Raw genomic sequence first — 16,698 nt, forward strand, 5'->3', positions numbered from 1 at the left:
AAACCAACAACTTTTTGGTTAGGGCTTGTTTGACATCAATTTTGGTTTTCAGTTTCTTGTTTTTTTGAAAACCAAAAACCAAAAACATAAAACAAGAAAAAGGTGTTTCCACTTTTCTGTTGTCAGTTTTCAAAATTATCATAATTTTAATAAGTTTATATAATTTTTGATTCATTATGAGACACATATCTTATACTTTTAGAATACAAAAAACAGAAAACCACAATAATGCCAAACGAACCCTTAGCTTCTAGATTTAGTTGGAAAGCTGAATTTTCATCCAAAAAATATAAAGAGAAATCAAACAACTTTTTGGTCAAACAATTGATAAAATAATTGACTTTATCAAATATCTCTATATTAAAATAAACATTCATTCAACTGTTCGAGTATATGTAGGATTTGTTATGTTCAGTTCAGCTTCAATCAATTCAGTTCATTTAAGCTACAATCAATTCAGCTTCTCTCGTAAACAATTCATTTTAATTCAGTTCAGTTGTTTTCAGTAAATTGGAACAAGTATGTAGTATATATCATACACATGAGCGCATGATATATATACATATCTGACTCAACGATAAACTATAATTTTTATAATTATATGTATAGAGCACCCGAATGTATAATACTTCCATTGTTTCTTCTTACTTATAACACACTTTTTAGGCACATAGTTGTAGGAGATGGTTAACTAGTGAAGGTAAACGAGCGATTAATATCAAAACAATTTTAACATGAGGATTAGATCAAAGTAGGGTTAGGTATCATGTATGAGTTTTTGACAGTTTGCATTAAATAATCTCAACCTCAAAACGCGTATTGTGTCGTAAGTAAATAAAAACGGAGGAAGTATACGAAACAGTAGCTTACGAAAACGGGGAAAGCGAAAGATGAAAATTACCCGAAAAACATTGAGTGGGAAAGATGGGTGGTGGAAAGCGGACCCAAGGGTTGCCACCCTTATCAGCATGCAATGAAACTTTTAGTCTTTACAAATTCATGATTTGATTTGATGGCTTTTTTCTTTGAAAGGAGGTGTTTGTGTTTGTGTTTCATTTTCACGCCCAAAAGGTAGACAACGACTCAAGTGCCTTCTTTGCCCCACCCGACTATATATTTTAGTGGACACGACATCTTGCATCTACTACTACATCTTTTTTTTTTCCTTTTTTCTTCACAATTTTTAAATAAAAAATTATTGTGGATTATTTCTACTCCTATTATATGCCGTATATTGTATGTCATGCTATAGTTTAATCTTCAATGGATTATTACTATTAAAATATCACATTTTAATAACACGAAGTATGCAGGTGACTTGTTTTTTTTTTTTTTGAAGGAAGCGTAGAGCATTTTATTAATATGTAGGTGACTTAATTAAGTACATACTCAATATTTTGATTTTTGTCATTTTATCTTTAACCTATTTAGAATTTTAATAGATTATAATGTTAATTAAATAAAATCTAATTTTTTTTACACTTGAACACAATACCATGCGTCCATGCGGGCACACAAAATTAGTAAAAGACAACTAATAATGTACCAATATTCAATATATTGTATGATTTGTATGGCATGTCTTTAAAATTTTAATAAAAGGAGTTTTTAAAAATACAAGTACTTCTATAATTTCAAGCCTCAGTATTTTTATTAACAATATGTTATTAGTACAAAAAAGATTTTAACTTTTAAAAGGTTTGATTCCAAATTATAGATAGCATAAAGAATTTCATGGGAGAAAAGCATGGAATAAATTATAAGAAGAATATTGACTTTAAAATTTTGATTTGTATATATTCAAAGTTCAAACATAGCACTTTGTGTATTTGGAACTACATGTTGTATTAAATACTGGAACTACGTACAAGTATAATTTATCAATAAGAAAAAATGCTAAACAAAAGTTCTTGTAGGGATATAAACACGAATCTTAACAATTTTCTTTTATTCACACACAGATAATACAAGTTGCATTAAAATTTCAAATGAATCCTACTTTAATGTTATTTATTTAAGCATTTCTAATTTCATCATTTATTATGAGTACCATGGATCAATTAGAAAATTAACCCATTTATAAGCCCATCAAAATCACAGTGAAAGACAATTTTATCACTTATGAGATAGTGCTTATTGTCTATTGTATCATTTGTATGGTAGAATTGAGACTTGCAAATATCTCCCCTTTAATTATGTTACAAACAAGTGTCATTTTCGAATTCTTTATACAATTTATTTTTGTAAAAGGAAACAACTTAAAGTATGTAGGTGATCTAAATAGAAAAATGTTTTACAATTTGCTTTGCATTGAATTTATACAATATAATTGAAAATATCTACTCTATCAATCCATCCTACTTTCAAACAGTAGATTTCTATATTGAGTATCCCGAATTAATAACACTTTTCATATCGGATACGGTACAAATTAAGTTAAATTAAACAATGAATGTTTCTTCCAAATTAGCCTTACTTTAAATATGATTTGATACATACACATTAAAAACATTTATTTGTAATTACAATAAGTTGAGCAATTTCTCCTACAAGGATGACTTTTAAGCAAATTGTAAAACATTATAGTGGGACAGGAGAGTCTTAACTATAATAAAGAACCTTTATTAAAATCTCAACCAAAAGGGTATGTAATAAAGTACTTTGTACACCCTTTGCTTTTAATCATTTTGTAGGAATTTCCAAACCATAATAGTAAAATTACTTAAAAATACTCAGTATGTTGATTTAATTTATGCTAAAATGTATTAATATAATCAATAATTATATTTACATTAAGTATATTTAAATTAAAAAAAATCATTTAGTATATAATCGTATATAATATTATAATTTCAAGTTTTCAACCCAAAAATAGGTGTTTTTTTTTTAAAAGGAAGTGAAACAATAGTAAGCAAAGTCAACTTGTGAAACCCTTTTTCCTCTTGTCTCTAATAAATAAATAAATAAATAAAAATAAAAATAAAAAACTTGTAAAACCCAACTCACGAATTGAACCAGAAACATAATTTTTTCAATTTCAATCAAACCCAATAAAATGTTCCATCAACCAAAAAGTATGGTGGGGAACAAAACAAAAGCAAAAACCCAAATTAAATTAATTTAATTTATAAAAGATAAAAATAAAAATAATAAAAAGAAAGATCTTTTACACAGTAAGGAAGGAACTAATACTCACCAAGCGTTTTTTGCTCACTGGACAATTCCATTTCTTCATATTTCTCTCTTTTTTCCTTCCTTTTTTTATTTTTATTTATTCATTTATTTTCTGCCACTCCAAAAATATTTCTATCTTTACCCCCAACAATTATTATACTTATATAATTATAATCTTGTAAATTTTAAACTCCCAACTTAAAATTACAGTCAAAATTCCCGGTGATCTCGCCGGAGAGTCGCCGTAAAAGGTGATGCCGACGGCGGTAATAACGGCGAGACAATGTTTAACAGAGGAAGCAGCAAAGGCATTAGACGACGCCGTATCAGTAGCAAAACGAAGATACCACGCACAAACGACGTCGCTTCATGCAGTATCAGCTCTACTCTCTCCATCATTCTCTATTCTCCGAGAATCTCTCACACGTTGTCGGAGCTCCGCGTATTCTCCCCGTCTTCAATTCCGAGCTCTCGAGCTTTGTGTTGGTGTCTCACTGGATCGTCTCCCTTCTTCCAAGAATACCCCTGACTGTAATGACGATTTTGCCCCTCCTATCTCCAACTCTCTAATGGCCGCCATTAAACGGTCTCAAGCTAATCAACGCCGTCAGCCGGAGATGTATCATTTCAATCAGGTCAATTGCAACTCGAATAACAGTACAAATAGCAATAATAATAATAATAATAATGGGAACATTACAATTTCGTCTATAAAAGTTGAGTTGAAGCATTTCGTGTTATCGATTCTGGATGATCCGATTGTGAGTCGGGTATTTGGGGAAGCGGGTTTTCGGAGCTCCGAGATAAAGATATCGATTTTACACCCGCCAAGGTGGGGTCCGGGTCCGGGTTCGGGTTTAGGCCCGAGTTCGAGGTGTCCTCCATTGTTCTTGTGTAATTTGGTTGATTTTCCGGGGTATTTTGGGGAGAGTGATGAAAATTGTAAGAGGATAGGGGAGGTGATGGTGAAGAAGAAGGAGAGGAATCCTCTGCTTGTGGGTGTATGTGGTAAGGATGCACTTTCAAGGTTTAAAGATTGTGTTTGGAAGCAGAAATTTGATGGGTTTCCTGTTGGAATTCATGGGTTGAAGTTGGTTTGTTTGGAGAAAGAGATTAAGGAGTTTGTTGCTTGTGTTTCGTGTTTCGAGGCTAAGATTGAAGAGTTGGATTTGAAGATGAAGGAAGTTGGATCAATGGTGGAGAATTGTGGGTTAACTAGGCCTGGAGTTGTGGTTAATTTGGGAGAGTTGAAGGTTTTAGTTGATGAGAATGATGATGATGAAAATGATGATGATAAATTGAAACAAGTAGTGGTTAAGAAATTGAGTAATTTGGTTGAAATTTATGGGAAAAAGATTTGGTTGATTGGTTTTGCTGCTAATTATGAAACTTACTCTAATTTTGTGGCTAAGTTTCCAACAGTTGAGAAAGATTGGGATCTTCATCCTCTGCCTATTACTTCTTCTAGATCTTCATTTGATGGGTTTAATTCTAACAAATCCAGGTGAGATTTATTATTATTAAATTATTATTTCTATTATTTTTTAATTCAGTATATGACAGACAACATGTGCTAGTTTTTAGTTTGTTTGGTGTGTAGACGTAGTCGGGTTGATCTCAAGTCTTGAGTACTAGCCCGAGTCTTAATCACCATGTGTTGTGTTCTTTTAATGTTGTTAACTATATGTGACATCTTTAATGTTTTATTATACTTGTATTATTGTATATAGTTACTTATTTAGTAATTTTTAGGGGCTTTATGCTGTCACATGTTAGTGGGAGATGAATTGAATATATGAACTCCTGTGGTACAAATAAATCCCTTATTTATTTATTTATTTACGATCTTGGGGTAGTAGTAGAAGAAGATTAAACAATTTGCATTTTCTGGCAATACTTATTGAACATAATATCAGTGTGACATGAGGAAGATTTTATAAATGAAGAGAAGAATGGGAAAGTGCTGTATTTGGTTGTGTTACTTATTTGAGTTCATGACAATTTTGCTGGACTTTCATTCGAGGAAAGATAAATAAGTTAATTCCTGGGATTGGATGAAATGATCCAGTTTTGGAGTGTGGTAATTTTATTAGTTAAAGATCAGATTGAAGAACAATTTTTTGAAACGGTGATTTAACCTTTTGAAAGAGGCTAATTTTATCCATTGTTGGGAAATATTCTTGCCAAACCAATAGTTATGTGTTAACATCTACCTTACAAACTGTTGGACTGTGATACAGTGAATCTGTGACTAAGTTTCTTGCCTTTTTAACTCATGCTTTGAGACGTGAAATCACTATGATCACCTTATTGTGAGTAATGACTAATGAGTGCGTAGATTATTGGTTTACTTAAAATGTTTAAGGAGTGGAACCACAAATTTATGATTCATAAGTGCATGTATGTGTGCCGAAACCTTTAATAAATGTATGCAGATTTGAGCTTCTGACTCCTTTGCTACTGAATCTGACAGTCGCGTGTACATGATATACTTACAGCTTGATGGGGTCCTTTGTTCCCTTTGGTGGTTTCTTTCCAACACCTTCTGACTACAGACCTCCGTTAACTACTGCTCAGCACTCATTTACTCGTTGTAGTGCTTGCAATGAAAAGTATGAACATGAGCTTGGTGCTATCTCGAGAGAAGGGTCATCTGTTTCATCTGCTGATCAGCACTCTGCAGCTTTGCCTTCCTGGTTGCAGAAATCAGATTCAGACTTGAGCAAGGTGTGTAACTCCTTTTTGAGATTTTTTCTCCATTTTTTCATACAATATCTGCTTATTTGTACGTAATAACGTAAGCATGCACCAAATCTATATCTTGGTGTAGCCGCGTAGGGACTTTAGGCATTTAAGATTATTATAACATGTGATTCCTTATGAGCGTAATATATTCAGTATTGGTTATAAAAATGTTGGTAGAAGTTTTATATGAACTACTCATCCATTCAGCGCAGGTCAAGGATGTGAAAACAGCATCAAATGATAATATCAAGCTCCTGCAGAAAAAATGGGATGATCATTGTCGGCTTGTTCATCAAAGCTCCATGTTTCCTACTCAAGGAGTCTCTTTAGCCAGGTTGCAAGTTCCCCAGCCGCAATTGGGCTTCCCATTCATGACAGAAAATATGCAGGGTGGCAGCTGCAATAGCGGAGATTCTTCTTTGAATGAGAGAGCATGCTCAGGTTCTAGTTCCGGCATGCAGATTGTGGTACAAAATGTATCTCCTAAAGAGCAAGCCACCACAAAACCTGACTTCCCTAAACCAGCCATAGTAGAAATACCACATTGCCAATCAACTGAGAGAGAGCGCATAGCTCCCCTGGTGTATCCTATTGATAAATTAAACCTCCCTCCAAATCAAACCACGACTGTTTCTGTCACTACTGATTTAGGTTTAGGGACAATCTATGCATCTAAATGCGACTTAAAGAAGCCTTTCTTGCAAGATCGTCAAACTCACTTACAGCACTTTCCAGGCCCCGTCTCAACTAATCAGGGGATGATTAACAAGAGAGATTCTGCACAAACTGCTCAATCTTCCTTCCATGGACTGGACCCTAATGACTACAAGCAACTTCTGATTAAATTGAGTGAGGCGGTTGCATGGCAAGGTGAAGTCATCAGCAAAATTTCTGAAATAGTTTCATGTTGTAGGAGTGGAAATGGACGTCAACGGTCTGCAAGCATCAGAGGGAATATATGGCTCAGTTTTCTTGGACCTGATAAAATCGGAAAAAAGAGGATTGCTGAAGCATTAGCTGATGCAATGTTTGGAAGCAGAGAACGCCTAATTTCCGTGGATTTGAGTTCGCAAGATAAGATTAACAAGGTTAATTCCCTTTTTCTTTGTCAAGGCTCACAGGTCTTTGACATAAATAAGAGCAGAATTACAGTTGTGGATCATATAGCCCAGGAATTGTGTAAAAGGCCACACTCTGTTGTCTTCCTTGAAAATGTAGATGAGGCAGATTTAGTGGTACAAAATAGCTTGTCCCGTGCCATTCAGACAGGTAAATTTCAGGACTCACGTGGCAGAGAAATCGGTATAAATAATGTGGTTTTCATTACAACTTCTACTGTGACCAAGGATGAGAGAAGTCTCTCTCCAAGGAAGGAGTTTATCAAATTTCAGGAGGAAGAGATCTTGGAAGCTAAAAACTGGCAAATGCAGCTAGCGACCAGAAGTGTTTTAGCTGATGCTAGCAGAAGTAATGAGACAACTGTCTCACTTTTGCCCTCAAAATGTTCCTCAAACCACGAATCCTCAGCCAAGAGGAAGCTTTCCCACATTATCAATGATACCGCAGAGAACTTTGAGGCATCAAAACGTGCCCATAAAACCCCAAAAAGTTCCCTTGATTTGAATTTGCCATTGGAAGATGAAGAAGAGGCTGCTGAGATGGACATCTGTGGAAGAGCATGGCTCGAAGGTTTCTTTGGCCAAGTGGATGGAAATGTAATATTTAAGCCCTTTGATTTTGATGCTCTTGCTGATAAACTGTTGAGGAAGGTCCGGTCAAAGTTTGAGGACACATATAGAGGGGAGAAAATATCACTAGAGATTGAACATGAAGTGATGGTACAAATTCTTGCAGCAGCCTGGTGCTCAAACAAGGAGGCTGTTGATCATTGGATTGAACAGGTTCTGTATACAAGCTTTGCTGAAACCCGGGAAAAGTACAGTTTACCTGCTGAATCTGTTGTCAGACTAAGCTCTTGTGAAGGTGTTCCTGTCAAAGAATTGGTTTCTAGTATCTGTCTTCCCAAGAGAATTAATATTGGTATCTGATTTTCTTGTGCTCTCCTAGCTTTTTGGTTTAGTGTAATCTATATTATAGCCTTGAGCCCCAGATTACAGCCTTGTTTAGGCTAAGTGATCTGATATTCATATTTTTTTTTCTTGGGTCCTTTTTGCATGTATGTATTTTATGTGCTGCACTTTTGACCACAGTTAGAAAAAAAAGATGTATAAAGCTATCCTAGTCTTTAGATATATGTATATGTTTACTTTAAGTCGTCGTCTCCTTGCCCTAATGCCCTTAGTTTTTTTATGAGCACAACTTATAAGGCCATTGATTCTATACGCAGTATAAATTTTTAAATATACGAAATATCTAATTTATTACACAATTTTTTTTATTAAGATACATTTTTATATATCCGAAGAAAATCTAATATCCGATCCAAAATATTAACATTCCACTTTCAATTAATTATTACTCGTATTTGGATATTTGGATCGGACCGGATTATGTTACTTTCCAGTTCCCGCGCAATAGACCTGTCCTCACCCTAAACAAACACACACTTCTACGTCTTTTTTTTTTTTGGCTCCGAAAAAGCAAGAATTGTACACAACTACACATCACAATTTCACAACACCATTAATTTGTAAGTTTTTTCTGTAAATTTCTTTTACAATTTAATCAATTTCTTGTGTTTTCTTCCCCAATAGCTCTGAATTCTGAAGTTTCTTTTTCTTATAATCTCGTTTTTTTTTCAATTTGATTGTGAAATTTTAGGGTTTTTGCATATATTTGACATTAACCTCAACTTCTCACAATCCCACGCAATATATATGTTCTCCCTCTGATAAAACTCGCACAAACTGCATACCTAAATTTCTAAAATCACAGACGAAGAAGCAGAAGCTGTTCTCTTCGCAACACCATTAATCTGTAAGTTTTTCTGTAAATTTCTATTATAATAATCAAATTAATAAACTGTCTCCAATTTCTCTGAATTTTGAAGATTTTTGTAATTTTGATTTTTTATGCTATACGAATCGACAAATTTTAGGGTTTTCTTGCATAAAATTCAAGTTGAAATATATACATGTAATATCTGTAGAATTTCCATGCTTAATTATACTAATAATTGCAGACTGATCCAATGCCTCCTACTAGAGAGGATATCATCTTTGAATTGTTTTCTGATGAAGTTATTATCGACTTTGAAACCGAAAAGTGTCCCACTCCTGCTCCCGCTCCCGCTCCCAGAGTGGTTTATGAAGACCCTGAGGAGCTTGAATTGCGTAAAAATATGCGCCGAAAAGTGCAGGAAGGTTGGAATTATCAGGAAACCTTATACTACAGATGATTATCATATTCTAGGAACTCCTTTGATTGAATTGTCCTCTCTTTGCATACATCTTGATGACGGCAATCCGTCTTTTGATGTTTATGGTTTTATCTGCCTTGTTGATGATGATCATCACAAGGGTGGAGTGGAACACCTTTTCTTTCACCGTGATTTCAGTGATTCGCTCAATGTTAGTAGGAAGGATAAGCAACCTGCTACCCTTCATAGAGCCGTACTCCAAGGCCCTTTTCTGCTACCAGACCGTTTTAAGTTGAAGTTGAAACTTGTAGACAAGATTCGAGATGTTGTAATCATTGATGTTGTTAACGTGTTTGATTTAGATGGCATTGTTTACGACAAAGAACATCAATTAATGTTTTCTGGGAATGGGAGTGGGATGGTCACTCTGAATTATACTATGCTTAAGTATGGACTCTTAGCTCGTGTGGCATTAACTGTTCTAAAAAACCATGGAAGGAGCATACGTGGTATAAGTGTTATGAATGACACTGTTAGTGGTTTAAATGTTGGGGGTACCATCTTTGCTACCACTGTCATGGAGAGTGGTGAAGAAATATCATGCGTCATATTTGCATGTTCCTTACTCCGCATACATTGCTGCTTCCTTTGGCAGTACCCGCATATTCCTTCCTTTGACTTAAAGCAGATTTAGTGGTTGACGGTCAGCCATTTGTTAGTGACTTTGCTTTGGAATTCATACCCACCAGCATGCTTGGAAGGAAAGAAATTGCAGGGCAGAATTGGCGTATTCTAGTGGTGGTGGATTGGAAAAATCCAAATATATCTAATGATATGGAACGATGCTTTAGAAATTTTCAGATGATACCAAGAAGTTTAGTTGACTTTGATCCAGTTCCACCAGGTCTTTTCCAAAAGGACGTATTTTTTGACCCTAATAAGTGTAGTACTGATTACCCTCCCGAACAAAGTGAACAACACTCTGGCTGTGGAAATAATACTACTGATCACTCTATGCAAGGATGTTTTCTCGAGTTGGCCACTAAAAAGGATAGTTCTGAAGGATCAACCTCAAGTACTAAACGTCAAATGACAGTTTATTATCTACTTGAAACAAACTCAGACCATACAGGCAAAAGTACCATTGAGGAGCCTCATCGAAAGAGGTCCAAGGTTGGTGCATTTGTTTCTTATTGCTGCTTCACCGCAATTCCTGTTTTTATGTAACCTTTCAGTGTATGCAAGTCACCTAACTATAGCTTTTTATTCTTTTATTTTTGGTTTCAGCTACTTCATGATGATCTATTGTCAGATGTGAGCAATCAGAGGTAAGTGGCTCTTGGATCCCATTCCAATTTTCTCCGAAAAATTTTGTATCTCTTAAATTAGTCTCTATTCATCAAGTAAGCACTATAATTATACTGTTTGAAAACAATGCTCACACTGGTAGTGTAATTTAAACTAGTGGTGTGACAACTATAGTAGTTTTCTAGTTCTAGTAGAAATTGGAAGTGGCTCATGCATTTACTGGTAGTTATGTGCTAAAAAGTCTTAGTCTTCCTTATTCTTTGGATTTAAAGATTTAATACTTGAAAAGATGGAAGAAATAATGTTAGGAGTTAAACATACAAGGAACGAGGGCCAAGGAGGTAAGGAGTATATGTAAATATCTTTTGGGATCGTCATAATGTGATCTCAAACCCATTGTTAACTTAAAATTTGACATCATAACTCTGAAAAGATCGTATTAGGATGCTTCGTAATAATATTTGATTGTTTGATTAGATTGTTTGATGAGGAGTAAAGTGTGACTAATTGTTTGCTGTTCCTTAAATTTTCAGTATTCGGCCCTTATTTAAGCTGTTGAAATATAATCGAACGCTTGTGGAGGTTTTCTCAATTTATATTGGCTCTTTTGGTCGTTCTGGTGATGCTTTGCAACTCTATGGGAAAATCTCAAGTTATGATTATTTTAACGTATATGATATCTTTAATAGAGACAAGATGAATCCTGTCAAGTTGCATCCCCATACAAATGTAGTCCCGGTAGAGCAGCCTCATTGTTATGAAGCCTTCCGTGTACATTTTGGAATGTTTTTTGACCTCAAGGATGTTGAAGGGCATGAAATTAGCAGAGGTTATTTGGAATGGAATTATCATTCGATTTATGGAATGAAAGACCGGCGGATCTGTTCGATTGTACGAGGCAGACATGGGTTTGCAGCTGTTCATTATACAATCTTTGAGCATGGTGTATCAGCTAATCTGAAGGTTACTTTGCTGTCTGAGAAAAGTAGTGATGTTTGTCGAGTTCATGGGAAGATATGGGGTAGCTATAGCACCTACGAATACGAGAAAGCCTACGAAAAGGAATACTATCGAAGCATGATTTTTGAAAAGGGCAGGGCTGAGTATGTGGAGGTAGAGCCTATGAAAGAACAATTTGTGGAGGCAGATGGTGGTGGAGGAGTACCGTTGTCGAAACGTAAAGTTGCTGTGCCAGTGGATGCTTCCTTCATTGTTGAAGTTAACTTAAATGTTGAAGGTGAGTATGGCGAGGCACTAAGAGGTATAGCAACTTTTAACTATGTAAAGCCTAAACTTAATAAAATATGTTCTGAGGTGGTTAAAATTGAAGGCTGGAACTATAGCTTATTAGTGTGTGTGGGTTGGCATTGACAATTCAATGTTAGTTATGGATATATGATGTCAAGTGTTGTATTGAGTCTAGAAAGAGTTGAGACTAAGTTGTGTGTGTGTTATTATTAATATGGATGTCAAGTAGATAGTTTTAATTTTGATTGGAACTATTAATGGAAGTCATTTTGCATCTAAAGTTCAAAATTCACGACAATTGTTGGAAAATCTACACATTTTGTGTGGAATCCAGGGTACTAAAGCAACTTTGTTCTGCTCAAAGTTTTAAGCTTCAAATTTGTTATTGCAAATATTAATGATTAAACAGATTTGTTTTGCATCTGTTTGATTTTTTTTAGTCAACAACGTCTTTGCCAAATTATATTTCTCAAAATAAATAAATTATATTTCTAACTTCATGACTGGTAAAATGCTGAACTGAATAGTGCAGTATAACACATGAATGTAGCAAGAAGTTTGCAAATATAGAGTATTTTATTGAATTCGATCATAGTTGTGTATGCTTAGTAATTAATTCGATCATTGTTGCCCTAGGTTTGACGGTTTAACCTATGTTGTAGGTTTTGGTAAATTAATCCATAAAGCACTAAGTATAATTTTTTTCGACATCTTACCTGTGTAGTATAAGGATAGGATTTTGTCTTGGATCAAATCAAATGCAAGCATATCTTGTTAACAATCATAAACTAAAATATGGTTGACCTTCCATCAAAGGCTGTTTTGGCAACCAAACCAATCCCTCTAGTTGGATTCGATTGGCTTTGCCACTCTCTATGACATGTAAATGTAATTTCCATCGATACGGAGTATAAATCAACAAATTTCGAAAAGCAAAAAAACCATTCATATTCCTCGATATTCAAATGATCTTGATCCAAATGGTAGAGAAACTAATCACTAATCATACTAATCTAACAAATAAACTAATCGTTTTTTTAAATAAAAATATACATGAACTAAGGAGCAAAAGCTATTTCAAGAGCTGCTCCTCGTTAGCCGCCTCATTACAAATTGCACCATACAGAAAAACACGAACATCAGAATTTTGTTGCGATCATAATCCACTTTCCCTAATCAACCGTCAACGAAAGATCGCAAAACGCTCATTGCAGCTTCATTGATACGGTAATCAGTACCTTGTCATAAAAATAATTTAACATCAATGATTTTTTAAAACAAAGTACAATGTAACATTTATATTGTTTATAAAATTAGAAACTTACCGTAAAAATCAAAACAGTAAGACAGATCTTGTGAAGCTACGTAAAAATCAGAATTTTCAACAATCAAGCCGCAAATGTAATCTTCGGGCTCTTTCAAAGCTCTAAATATGTTGTTCCAAACATCATACCAAAAAAAAAAAAAAAAAAAAAAAAACAATTAAAGAAAAAACGAGAAATCTTATTAAAGTCACATAATACTCAAATATTACGTATATACGGAATAGTATAAACCAATCACCTGGTAGACCACCCAAAGAATCAACATTTCTTGTACTTGACATTGTTGATCGTATAAATCTTTTTTAAGTCTCATCAGATTCTGTTGGGATTGTTTACCCCTTGATGAACCCGTCCCCAATAATATTGGCAGTCTCCTTCTAATTCCTGTCCTTATCTCACCTACATAATATTTATAAAACAAAATTAAAAAAAGTAAATAAATACTAAGTACAGAGTTATAGACTACGAGACTAAAACACTACATAAAATAGAAACAAACGCAAGTAAATAATGATTTACGTTTCCCGAAGAAGTTTTGAGCAAATTCACTCCTCATCTTCTCCTTCCACCGCAGTTTTGCATCTGGATCTTCCCTTAACAACATTGTTATTTTTTATCTGAAATTATCCTTATTTATTTGTAAACGTTGTAAATCATAAAGATCTGCCCTGATAAACTTCATTTTCCTTGAAAAATGTACCACATTTTTCGATAAAGTTTCCCATGTAGTAGGATCTAAAACACCTGGTTGAAAAAAATTGGCATCGAAAAACATACTTTCTGCAACAGCTTGATAGAAGGCTGTGAACCTAAGCGGCTCAGCAAACAAATGACATAATCATAAAAACATTATTTTTTTCATTTTTAAACTTCAATATGTAAAGTGCTCTTAAGATACTTTAAGCACCCATATTCTTGCTGAGTTCAGTTATAATATCAGCGGTATAATCCACAGTAAACCCAGCCATTTTTACCTCATCATCTTTTTCCGGAAATGACAACACTACTCTACTACCTTCACAAATAAACCAATCAATATCTTCGCTTCTTATATCCATATCTATATCATGATGTGCATAACCAGAAAAATAAGAATTGAGTTTATAAACTATAAAGGAGGTGGTAACATCGATATTATTATAACTTCCCATTATTGTCAAAATAAAAATTGGATGATTAGGATCATCATAAGTAGAAGGTATACCCAACACCATTGTACCACCCCTACAACAAGAATTTCCAGCTTGATATATAGCCGATTGGTAATTTGTTAACCAAGGACCTTCGCCTTGAAGATCCAAAACAACCCGGTCTTCTGCTTTAAGCTGCCTTATATCATATTTTCTACATAAAAAAAAATTAAAATAAATAAATAATAATAATAATAAAAATAAAAAAAATAAATAAATAAAAAAAAAAACATTTTTAAGTCAAAAACTTTAAAATACGAGTAAGAAAGAATTGAAAACATATTATACAAATCAACAAATTAGAGGAAAAAAAACGGACAAAAAAAGAACTTACATTTCAACCGCTTCCATCTAGTTGAGTAATTTTTGAATAGATTTGGATTGAATAAAAAGAGGAGTGAGAAACAATATGAAAAAATATCTTCGAGGTTGTATTGTTGCTCAGAAGAATAAAGATGTATAATGTATCCTAATCATAAATCGCTATTTATGAAGGAGAAGGTCTGGGAATCAATTAACTGTGAATGTTGTGTCTTTATGGGTGGTCCAACAACTGTCAATGAGTAGTAATTTTCACTAATTTGTCTTCATTGACTTACTTTGCCAGCGGTACAAAACATGTATTTGAACAGTTGATAGACAATTGATAAATAAATGAGTCGAGTGATCAATGAAGTATTGTCAGAGTTAAAGATAACTCTCTTGTACTCAAACCTACAAGCTAGTCTCAGTCATCATTCACAAACTTAAAAAAAAAATCCAATGTACAATTATTATACATCCATTACAAAGATAGCTAAAAGTGATTAAAAGTTACCTCTAAAATGAATAAAAATTACCCCAATATGCATAAAAGTAACCCAATTCAAATAAAAATTATCTACACTTTATTAGTAAAAAAAATCACATTTTAAATGACTAAAAATCAATTATTAGTGATTAAATGTAATTAAATTACCTTTATAAAACTTTTCTTGTTGGCTATTTATACAAAAATTGTATTATATTTAAAGTTACCCAAAAACAGACAAAAATTTACCCTAAAATTAGCTAAAAGTTACCCTTATATTGCTCGATGTACACTAATATTAGTATAAACCGGATGTATACAAAAGTTTTTGGTCATTATTAGTGTCTTCCCTTCAGTAATAATACGGACCCAAAAGCCTCACAACCATTGATACAAGATAAGCATTAATGGTTTTTTATACTACCTCCGTTATATGTTATGTGCAACGATATGACATAGAGCAGAGAAGGAAAATGTGTAATTGTTGTACATAACCTGTGGAGGTAGTAAGATTCTTTAACCAATAACCATTGGTTAAAGACTTGGTTTTTAATTTTATTTTTTTTCGTACTCACTAAATTCATAATTTCATACATATGAGTGGTCAATTCATACTCTGTATATATGAGTGGTCAATTTTTATTACTTCCTCCGTTCTTTTATTATTGCACCACTTGCTTTTTTAGTAAGTTTCACAAATATTGCACCATTTCCTCTTTAGGAAAAAAATTATTTGTGTTCACACTACAAATACCCAACATACTCTTACTTTTTCACACTTACTTTTTAGTTTATCAATATGTCACATAGGCAATTTTGTATTTTTACCTTTTTCTCTCTTACTTTTTTCCACTACCAAAATATTTATACTCAATTCCTATGGTGCAATAATAAAAAAACGGAGAAAGTATTATTAAATAGGTGTAATAATAACCACTCGTATTTGACTACAGAGTCCTAAGTTAAATGACTCTTGAAATAAATCCTCGTTGAGGTAAGACTTATGTACGATGAGTTATATTACGCATATGTATATACCATTATATATGGTTAATTGTAGATTTGTAGCGTCTAGCTTAATGATGTACTCCTATATTAGATTATCTTTCAACAAGTACTAAATGAATCATAAAAGATTTAAAGAACGATTATGTATTCGAGTTAGTAATTGTGTTAACCTAATTATCTCTATCTTGACTTGCTAGCTTGTAATAAAAAAATTATTTATGAGAAGTAGTGCACGAACAACTTAGCTAGAAAATCATAAACATATGTACAAATAAAAGTAAAGTCTTCCTTAAATTATTTATTTGGTTTTTTTTTTTTTATGAAACTAATTATTTATTTGGTTTTAATCAGCTTTTATTTAGTACTTAGCATTACTAAATACTGGATGTATAGAATGTACGTACGTGATGTACATCATAATAAAAGTTCGCTCACAAAAACCACCTTAGTCATACACTTAATTTGTGTTTTACACCCGTTTTACCAATAGCATGAAATCATTAAGGCAAAAGCTAGAACGTCCCCAAAATGTTGGTTAAGATAACTAAAAGTAGAAGTATTAAATTAAAATAAAGACTAATAACACCGTCT

General features: G+C 33.4%; 2 protein-coding genes and 1 long non-coding RNA gene across 4 annotated transcripts; 2 read left to right on the plus strand and 1 right to left on the minus strand.

The window, feature by feature from the left end:
- The first annotated feature begins 2,964 nt into the window (after positions 1-2,964).
- On the plus strand, positions 2,965-8,250 carry LOC110683474 (protein SMAX1-LIKE 6-like). The gene is made up of 3 exons (XM_021859851.1): positions 2,965-4,678; positions 5,673-5,901; positions 6,132-8,250. Exons 1-3 carry the CDS (start codon positions 3,429-3,431, stop codon positions 7,965-7,967), a joined length of 3,315 nt encoding a protein of 1,104 aa, XP_021715543.1. The 5' UTR covers positions 2,965-3,428; the 3' UTR covers positions 7,968-8,250.
- A 101-nt stretch (positions 8,251-8,351) lies between these two features.
- LOC110683475 lies at positions 8,352-12,195 on the plus strand. The gene is made up of 5 exons (XM_021859852.1): positions 8,352-8,569; positions 8,701-8,856; positions 9,062-10,411; positions 10,526-10,566; positions 11,080-12,195. Exons 3-5 carry the CDS (start codon positions 9,989-9,991, stop codon positions 11,915-11,917), a joined length of 1,302 nt encoding a protein of 433 aa, XP_021715544.1. The 5' UTR covers positions 8,352-8,569; positions 8,701-8,856; positions 9,062-9,988; the 3' UTR covers positions 11,918-12,195.
- Positions 12,196-12,717: 522 nt separating this feature from the next.
- Positions 12,718-14,803, minus strand: LOC110683476. 2 transcript variants are annotated; one of them, XR_002503613.1, is made up of 5 exons: positions 14,644-14,803; positions 14,324-14,463; positions 13,358-13,518; positions 13,120-13,220; positions 12,718-13,032 (listed from the first exon to the last, which is right to left on the minus strand). It is a non-coding gene; the product is annotated as an uncharacterized LOC110683476 (long non-coding RNA). The 2 variants fall into 2 exon arrangements; XR_002503614.1 differs by having other exon boundaries at positions 13,639-14,463.
- Positions 14,804-16,698: the final 1,895 nt, after the last annotated feature.

This window comes from Chenopodium quinoa, unplaced genomic scaffold (assembly GCF_001683475.1).
Source record: "Chenopodium quinoa cultivar QQ74 unplaced genomic scaffold, ASM168347v1, whole genome shotgun sequence".
Classification (NCBI taxonomy): domain Eukaryota; kingdom Viridiplantae; phylum Streptophyta; class Magnoliopsida; order Caryophyllales; family Amaranthaceae; genus Chenopodium; species Chenopodium quinoa.

Coding starts and splice junctions, on each gene's coding strand:
- LOC110683475 (XM_021859852.1), top strand. CDS start 9,989: ATGCTTGGAAGGAAAGAAATTGCAGGGCAGAATTGGCGTATTCTAGTG. Junction 10,412..10,525: donor CTCATCGAAAGAGGTCCAAG/GTTGGTGCATTT, acceptor TTTTGGTTTCAG/CTACTTCATGATGATCTATT. Junction 10,567..11,079: donor TCAGATGTGAGCAATCAGAG/GTAAGTGGCTCT, acceptor TTAAATTTTCAG/TATTCGGCCCTTATTTAAGC.
- LOC110683474 (XM_021859851.1), top strand. CDS start 3,429: ATGCCGACGGCGGTAATAACGGCGAGACAATGTTTAACAGAGGAAGCA. Junction 4,679..5,672: donor TTTAATTCTAACAAATCCAG/GTGAGATTTATT, acceptor ATATACTTACAG/CTTGATGGGGTCCTTTGTTC. Junction 5,902..6,131: donor CAGATTCAGACTTGAGCAAG/GTGTGTAACTCC, acceptor CATTCAGCGCAG/GTCAAGGATGTGAAAACAGC.